Raw genomic sequence first — 9,322 nt, forward strand, 5'->3', positions numbered from 1 at the left:
ATGTTAAAAATATTACTTATTCAAACACTGAGTGCTTATAACTTGGCTTCCTCATAATTCAGTTGTTGGTAATGTATAGCATGGATATCGTGTTTGCATAATGGCATGACACTCTTGTTTTTCTTCTTTGCTTCAGAACGTAACCCAACTATCACCTGATGGTCCCTTACCACAGCTTCCTTTACCATATATTAACAGCTCAGCAACCCGTGTTTTCTTTGGGCATGATCGAAGACCAGCAGAAGGTTAGAAAATTTTATGTGAATGGATTGAAGCCTCTTCTTTATGGAAACAAAACGTTTGCAAGAGTTGGTGTCATTTAAAAAAAAAAAAAATTAAAAAAAAATCTATCATTATGTAAAACTAATGTGACCAGGTAACTTCATAAAGAAGATTTCAAAAGAAAAGCTTAAGTTTAGTATCTACTCGCTAGATGCTTTCACACTTTCTGTGTAAATATGAAATCTGCATATGTGATGGGCTGGTTTCCACTGGTTTTCACAGCTGGAAAGCTTCAACGCCAGTCTGTAATGAACTTCATGAAAAGGATTATTAATGCTTTAGCCAATGCTAGACTGTAGTGCCAATGCTTGAAATTAGCTTTTCAGTTAACTTTCTCTTGGAGAAATGTTTGAAACACTTTGATTCCTGAATATAAAGTAAGCTGAGTGGGAATTCTTAGATAAACCAGGGCTGCATTGTGGGGCTGTGGTCTGTCATAAAGTAAAAATAATCTGTAAAATGGGAATACCGTGTAGCGTTTTATAATCTTGGAATTCCACAATTTGCAAATAGACTTATATTCAAATTATCCTCAGTATTGTTGTCCATGTGTATATTTTGAAGTGTCTTGCAAATCACTGGCTTACATAAATTATAACATTAAAATGACAGTAACTGAGAATTTAATGTATTTTAACAATACTTACCAAACTTCCAGTCCTGCCCTCTGTTGCAACTGTTGCATGCCACTGTTCTCATCTTCTAATACTGCCTTACTCATACTAGGTGAAAAGCAGGCAGCTACGCATGTAAGTCTGGATCAGGAGTATGACTCAGAATCATCACAACAGTGGAAGGAACTTGAAGAGCAAGTTGTTTCTGTGGTAAATAAAGGAATGATACCTTCAAACTTTCAACCAACACAGTTCTGTTTAAATCGCTACTCGGATAACTCCAAATTTCCACTTGCTGTGATAGAAGGTAAAGTTATAGTTTAAACACTTCAGAAACAAGATGAGTTAGATTTGTACAGTTATTGTAGATTTAAACCAATGTTCTTGTGCAGGTTGTTTGCACAAGAATCCTTTGAGTTAGATAAACCTTCAGATTGTGGTGGGGATAGCCTGTTGTCATTATTTTCTTGCACTTTTTAACAGAACCAATAACTGTAGAAGTGTCCTTCCGAAACCCTCTGAAAGTTCCACTTCTTTTGACTGAACTTTCATTGCTGTGGAAGTTTCAACCTAAAGACTTCAATAAAAAGCATGAAGGAGAAACAAAAGAGCTGGTAAGGAAAGCTTCATCCTTTTTCAACCAAATTGAAGCATCTGCAGTTATGGAGTATTGTTATTATTGTATTAAGATTAATGTTTTGAATATTTTAGATGAACTACTAAGTACTGTTTAATTTAACACTTCAGCTGATGCTGCCAAAACTCCCCTCTGAAGGGCTGTTCTCACATTCATATTTTTAAGGCTTTAATATGTTCTGATACTGAATATTACAGTAAATTCCTTAACAGTTTGGTTTCCTGGCCAAAAGCATTTGGAATATAGTGATCTCTAAAGGTGCTGTAAGTGTTTGCCAGAGTTATAAACATAGTTTCATATAACTAAGCCTCAAGGATTACCACATGCTTTCCTGTCTGTTCTGGTCTGAACTGCTACTTTAATTATATGATAAATACTTTTATGGGTATCAATGAAACTGATTGGGAATAGTTCCAATTTATAGTGATAAATCTTAAATTTCTCGCGAGTGTTTATTGAGCTCTCTAGCTGTTTCTTTAACTTGGAAAGCATGAGAAGCTGGGCATATAGCATCTGCTGGTTCTAATTGTCTGCAGTTTGAAATGTGTATGCTTTTAACCTCAAACACTGTAGGAAAGGTGTGGGAAGTAATATTTATGGCACTTTTTCTGCGTAGGAGTAATAGTATCTGAAAAGCTGTTTCTTCTTTTCAGGGAACATGTGATGGTGCCATGATAGGAACTGAAGCAATAGCAGAATTTTTAATTAATAGTGAGGAGACAAAAGTGGTAAGTACTTTACTTTGTTTTAAAAATTATCTTTTTAGTGTTGAAGTTCAGGGTGAAGTTCAGACTTGTTATGATCTGAACTTAATGTTAAACATACAGAAGATCTTTCTTAGATGAAGTACTTGAATTTTTGAATCTCATCAGTGTGTATAAATATCTGAAGGGAGGATGTGACCGGGTGAGCGGCAGCAGGTACAAACAAAAACAAAAAAAAAAGCAGGAGGCTCCATCTGAACATCAGGAAGCAATTTTTTTTTCTTTTTTTTTGGTAAATTCTGTATATATGAAATATATGTAGTTATTGTATGCAGTTACATCTGACGCGACTATAAAGTAAATGTAGCTGTGAGTGTCTTTAACAATTGGACATAAAAATGTAATAATACTTTTTTTTCTAGTAGCAACAACAACAAAAATTTAACATATCTCCACAGGCAAGACTAAAGCTCTTTCCCCATCAAACAGGGGAGCTACATATTCTGGGAGTCGTTTATGATCTTGGCACTGTTCAGGGTGCTGTGACATTAGATGGGATAGATCCTTCTGTTGGATTACAGACAGGTAAGTGTATTATTCCCTTAAGTTGTGTGTCACTGGAAGGGGGAGACATGGCTTCTGCAGAGTAAAACTAAATTCTGGCTTTAACTATCGTGATGCAAGGCTTTCCTTCAAGTAGGAATGTGGAAACAACTAAAATGGGAAAAGAATGAATTAGCATCTATAGGAATCCCATCTGTAGGAATCCCATCAGAAAGTAATCACTACCAAACCCATGCTTACTGTTCCTTTTAAAATGTAGAAATTTTGAAAGTATTTAAAAAAATAAAATAAAAATTTAAATATTCCATCTATTGCTGTGTTGAATCTATAACAACTTTCATTGATTTTTGCCATTCATTTTTCTTCTGGGTCTTGTTGCTTTGTTAGCTTTCAATTTTCGTCTAAATGTTACACTTCAGTTCTTTGCATAGATTTCCAAATTTAAACTTGGCTGATACAACTTTTTTTTTTTTTTTTTTTTTTTTTTTCTTTTTTTTTTTTTTTTTTTTTTTAGCATCTTTATTTTGGTTCTCTTTCCTTCATATTAACATATAAATGGCTTATTAATTGCATGTTACTTGATCTGTTTTGTTGAGTCCTTAATCTAAAACTGTCTCTCACAGGAAAAATTTAGTTGTTGGAGGAAGTGGGCATTAAAGCATGTGTTTGACAGTGTCTAAAAGAAATAATGAAGCTTGTTTAGCTATCTATGAACTGTAAACCTTTTGCATAAAGAAACATTTGGAGAGTGGTGGCCTGTCTTTTGAAGGAAATAAATCTTTTGACTTTTGCAGCTTGACAGAAATTGGGAAAGGAAATAAATATTTTACCTTCATGCTCCATGTCCTTCCCCAACCCCCCACTCACTCCTGCTGCATTTGTAGGGACCTGAAGGGCAGTAAATCCACATCATCAGATCATCAGAATGATTTTTGAGATTGAGTAGGGAGCTTTGGCTCACTTCTTAGGAAAAAAGAATTAAAAAAAACAAAACAAAACAAACTTTTTATAAATTGTTTTAGGAAAGTTTGTCTCCAATGGGTTATCTGTACGAGGACGACAAGATTTAGAAATCCAAGGGCCTCGACTTAATAACACAAAAGAGGAAAAAACATCTATTAAATATGGACCTGATCGACGTTTAGATCCCATCATTACAGAAGAAATGCCTTTGTTGGAGGTATGTAGCTACTTTCTATTGGCAGTTTTGAGCAAATAGCTGAATTCAGAGCTTATAAATTTATTTCTGACAATGAAGTCATTGGCTTTGTTAATGACACTGTTTTGAGTTAAATTCTGATTTGTCAGTGCCAGACTTACGTATGTTGGGGGTTTGGGTTTTTTGTTTGGTTGTGGGTTTTTTTTTGTTTGTTTATTTTTTTTTGAAGCCTCCAAATTAGCGGAATTCAGAAGTTATTTGCTTTAGAATTTTACTTGGCAACAAGTTTTTGTGGTTTGTTTTGTTGTTTTTTTTTTTTTTTTAGCCGGATTTCAAGGTGAGGGAGAACAGGCAAAGAAACTTTTTTCCTTTGCTTGCTGTTTATCTAGAATATTTCTTCAAGTTGTTTAATTAAAACACAGTGGTTTTCCTTACCAGGCTTATTAAATTGGTCTGCTTAATGACAACACTTCATAGAATAGAATATTTCTTTTGGGAGGGACCTATATCAACCATCTAGTCCAACTGCTTGACCACTCCAAGGCTGACCAAAAGTTAAAGCATGTTAAGGGCATTGTCCAAGTGCCTCTTAAACACTGACAGTCTTGGGGCATCAACCACCTTTCTGGAAAGCCTGTTCCAGTGTTTAACCACCCTCTCGGTAAAGACATGCTTTCTAATGTCCAGTGTAAATCTCCCCTAGGCGCAGCTGTGAACCATTCCTATCTGTCCTATCACTGGATACCAGGGAGAAGAGAACAGTATCTCACTCTCCACTTGCCCTCCACAGGAAGCTGTGGAGAGCAATGTGGTTTAAATAGGTTGATTGTTGTTTTCATGCACTTTCACAACTTGGCTCAGTGCTCAGGTTTTTCTTTTCTCCTGTTCTCTCCCATACAGGTGTTCTTCATAAATTTTCCTACAGGGCTTCTCTGTGGAGAAATCAGAAAAGCATATGTAGAATTTGTGAATGTAAGCAAGTGTCCTCTTACAGCACTGAAGGTTGTGTCCAAGCATCCAGAATTTTTTACTTTTGGTGGAAATACTGCTGTTCTAACACCACTAAGTCCTTCAGCTTCTGAAAATTGTAGTGCTTACAAGACTGTTGTGACAGATCCTACCTCTGTGCGTACAGCACTGCTATCTTCAGCTTCTTCTGTAGACTTTGGGGTTGGCCCAGGAGGTCAGCCTGAAGTAATAAACGTCCCACTTCCTGATGTTGTTCTTCTTCCTGGGGCTTCAGTGCAGCTGCCAATGTGGTTACGGGGACCAGATGAAGAAGGTGTTCATGAAATTAACTTTTTGTTTTACTATGAAAGTATTAAAAGACACTCAAAAATGTGGTAAGTTGTATCTATTTTTTTCTGTCACACTTACTACACACTATAAACATTGTAACCATGAATGTGAATTTTTTTCTATTTCTGTGGTGAGGTAGAAATTGCTTGTTACCTGCTATTCTAAGCAGTAGGTTTTTTTCTGCTATATGATCTAATCTGTATAAAATTACAAAGCATACACTGCTTCTATCAAAGTGTCAGTTGCTGTTAATACAAACAAATCTGTAGTTTCTTTGGAAGCACATCTTTGAGGCATACAGGGAAAAAAACATGATTTAATTTGTTTCCGCTTGTTAGAAAAGAAAGTCTTGTCTACATTGAAGAAAAGATTTCATCATGGTAACACAGACGTTTTTTCCAATATTTCAAGCTTGCTAAGAGACTGTATTTTTGAACAGCACCTACCCATACAGCATGATTTTTAAATACAACATTTTTTTGATAGGAAACTAGAAAGAAAAGTATCTATGTGGTGGTTGAAAGGAATAAATTTTCTAATAGCTTTAATATTGATTAAAGATAAACTTCTTAATGACAGATTCTGGACAGCAGTCTTGGTTGTTCAGAATGTTTTGTTTTTCTTTCTTTCTTTTTTCCTTCTCCCTCCTTCCTAGTCATAGAGTATTAAGGCACACTGCAGTTATTTGTACTAGCCGGTCTCTGCATATTCGAGCGACTGTTTGCAGAAGTAATGCACTTGAAGATGAAGAAGGCAGAGGGGGCAGTATGTTGGTGTTTGTGGATGTAGAAAATATCAATACCGTAAGTTCCTGCTTTTAATAATAATACTATTAGAAAGCTCAACAGATGTAGAAGTGTCATCAGTAGAACCAAGACTTAAGTAAAAGTGTTTTGGCAGCTACTTTGCAAATACCAAGTAAACCTTGTGTATGTTATCAATACAGATACTGCTGGAAAGAGAGCACTAACATTAAGTTTTATCTCAACTCCCTGGAAGTCTGCTATACCTATCTCTAGCCGAAGCAAATTCCAGTACTGTAGTTCAGATTTTTTTTTTTTTCTTTTAGGAAGATTTATTCCAAATTAATGAATGTTCTTGGTCAGAGCTTCTAAGATAGTTCTAAATAAGACAACCAGTTTTCCTGTTCCAGCCTGTCAGTGAAAGCACTGGTAGAATTAATGATAATGTGAAGTCAAAATTTAAGCTCTAACTTGAAGAAAGCTTCTGTGTTTACATTTATTACCAAACTCTAAAAGACATTTTTTGCTAATATAATCCAAATACAGATATGTCTGTTGTGGTCTCTTGACTTAGTAAGGCAAATGAAAATATTTTAGTTTTTGTTACCATGCTAATTTAAGTTTACTCATTTTCTTGGTAAAGCTGCTCCCATTTTTTCAACCACAAAGCAAGGTAATCGAATCCTTTGTTTATAGAATTTCTAAATGCTTAGCTGGTAGTGGAAACACAGAACTAATTTGTCATTTTGTTTTAAAGGTCTATACACTTTTTTTTTTCTTGAGTGAATATTGTCCACCCCCTCTTTGAGGGGGAAGGAATGCTTTTATAAAGTACTTACCAAGTTAACAGATAACCTTGTGTGAGACTTAATTTTCCACTACCACCTCGTTCTTTCCAAGAAAGGAGACCAACCCCAAAAGCTACTTTTCATTTCATATATATTTTAAAAAAAAAAAAAGTTTCTAAGATTACTTTACGAGCATTGCTACGTCATAAATCCCAGAAAGTGAAGAATGTTTATTAAGTGGCTTTGCAGACAGTGTTCTACATTTGAGTTAAAAGCCTAGCCTTTAATATAGTCATCTTAATCTAAAATACTAATTTGCAGGTATTTTTCTTGGGGATCTTTGTTTTTAGTTTTGTGTGGCTTTGTTTGCTCAAATTGGAAGTTGCTGTGAACTGGGACTGTTGTTTTATGTTACAGTGGGTCTTAATTCTCCTTGTGTCTCTCCTTAGTACTGTGTTATGGAAGGTGTGAATAATGAGTTAAATCAAGATTTTAACAATGCTGCTTTGCAGTGAACACTTACAATGTGATGTAGAATGTCACAATTGTGACTGGTCTTATTCGACATAATTCTTTTCTCTTCCTTAGAGTGAAACTGGTGTTAAAGAATTTCATATAGTGCAAGTTTCAAGTAACAGCAAGCACTGGAAACTTCAAAAATCTGTTAACATCTCTGAAGACAAAGGTGTGTATCACCAAGACATGGCAAGTCTAGCTTCTGCTTGACAAGAACAGTTAAAAAGAATCTTATAAGGAGTTTAATTTGGCTCTCAGAATAATTTTCTAAAAGCTCTATCACTTTCAAACATGCTACAGCCCTTCTTTTGTTAGTGTTTCAAGAAAAGTATTTTGAAAGGTGACTTTCAGACTTCATCAATTTTAACGATGGGCTTAATTTACAGGTAAAAATAATTTCTGTGATATAGAGAAATCTCTGTCATGGTTTGTTGAACAAATCAACAAACAAATTTCAGTGTTCTTTTAGTTATATATCAGTGTTGAATTTAACTGATCAGCAGAATATTTGACAAGTGCTCTTTATTATTAGAAATTAGAATTGCTAGTGCAGTATCCTGCCTTCACTAATACAAGCTGCTAATTTTTGAAAAGGCTAACTATGCCAGGCAAAAAAAAGTGCTGTTAGATACAACAACAAATGTAATCTTTACTTGTATGCTGACATATAAGCACTTAGAAATTAGTCTAGTCTTAGTATTCCTCTTGTATTAATATTTAGGGTGACCAAGTCAGATAAACTGAATCTTGTGTTCTGTTCCTTCCTCCTTTCTCTGTATCTCCTCATTGTATTATGGCTTGCTTCCTGCTCTAGAAGTAAATGGGTGGAAGGGCTCGGCAGAAGATGTATCTTCTTGACTAGCATAGAGTTGCTCTGCTTGATTAGTTATGCTTCTTGAGTATTATCAGTGTGGTTCTTATTTGTGAAGTTTAAAGGCTGACTTTTGGCTAATGAGAAGGGACTCATAATGTTGGGGGGTGGGAAAGTCTCGCAAAAAAAATAGTATAATAGTGCAATTTTATTTTTTTTTTTTCCCCAGATACTAAACTTGCTAGCAGAGAGAGAGCAAAGTTATGCTTTAAAGCAGTAAGATGCAAAAACTCAGAAGGTAGGTTCTCTCCTGAATGTGGTGACCTTTGGAAGAAAATACTATTTAGATGCTGTATGCTGGAATTGTGACTTCTCATAATGCTAAAACAATTCCTTCTCTTTTTATCCTTTAGAAAATTACACATTTGCAGACATTGTCTTTGGAAATGAACAGGTAGGTGAACTGGTATGACTGCATTCTGCCTTGTACAAGATATCCTTGCCATGTGCAGGGAGGGGACCCTCCCTTCTAGACAGTATGAGTATTCTGCTAATGCAACAGCAGCTCTGCAATAGCACATTCTGGAAGGGCTAACCTTTTTGAAAAGGAGAGGTTGGGAAGCTAAAGTTTCTTACTCATCCTGGTGTCTCCAAGTATCACTGTTGTTGGTCTTGAAACCACTGCTTCCTTATCAAGCTTTTCATGTTGGAAAAGCTCAGCACAATAACAAACTTGACAAACAGCACAGTACTTCTGGCTATGGCCGTTATATGTGGGGAATATCCTGTGCAGTCTGTTATCTGTGCTATTCCTAGCAAAATGTATGCTCCTAACTTCAATAAGTAATTCTAGCAAACCTGAGGAAAGTATTAAGAGTGATTTGCACATGCATTTTGTGAGTTAGCTGGGACACATCAGCTCTCACCACTACAGTTAATATATGACACTAGGCTGGTTGGTAATAATCAAAGCTCTTACTTCCAAGTTTGTTAGCTGTAGTTTTAGGCTAACATTCTGTAGCTCTGTTTCCCTGTGTTATCTTAGCTTATTAGGTAGGGCTGATCTCTAACATAGCAAGCATGGAAACCAAGATGTGGGGCATCCTGCAGGCTTGCAAAGGGAAACAAAGCAAGATAATACTACGGTGATGAGCTCTGTTAAAAGTAACTTGTGCCAGCTTGCATCCTGTTCTGAAAACACTCTT

General features: G+C 35.6%; 1 protein-coding gene across 1 annotated transcript in view; it reads left to right on the top strand.

Moving 5' to 3' along the window:
- Positions 1–9,322, top strand: part of TRAPPC8 (trafficking protein particle complex 8) — a gene marked incomplete at its 5' end in the record, with an annotated part of 44,772 nt that overhangs the window by 20,729 nt on the left and 14,721 nt on the right. The window contains 11 exons of the mRNA XM_010017613.1: positions 137–245; positions 1,009–1,203; positions 1,380–1,510; positions 2,187–2,261; positions 2,696–2,822; positions 3,824–3,981; positions 4,861–5,303; positions 5,915–6,062; positions 7,379–7,475; positions 8,347–8,415; positions 8,531–8,571. Coding sequence (XP_010015915.1) covers positions 137–245; positions 1,009–1,203; positions 1,380–1,510; positions 2,187–2,261; positions 2,696–2,822; positions 3,824–3,981; positions 4,861–5,303; positions 5,915–6,062; positions 7,379–7,475; positions 8,347–8,415; positions 8,531–8,571 — 1,593 coding nt within the window. The remainder of the gene's footprint in view (positions 1–136; positions 246–1,008; positions 1,204–1,379; positions 1,511–2,186; positions 2,262–2,695; positions 2,823–3,823; positions 3,982–4,860; positions 5,304–5,914; positions 6,063–7,378; positions 7,476–8,346; positions 8,416–8,530; positions 8,572–9,322) is intronic.

The sequence above is a fragment of the Nestor notabilis genome, unplaced genomic scaffold, assembly GCF_000696875.1.
Source record: "Nestor notabilis isolate BGI_N333 unplaced genomic scaffold, ASM69687v1 scaffold5597, whole genome shotgun sequence".
Taxonomy (NCBI): Eukaryota; Metazoa; Chordata; class Aves; order Psittaciformes; family Psittacidae; genus Nestor; species Nestor notabilis.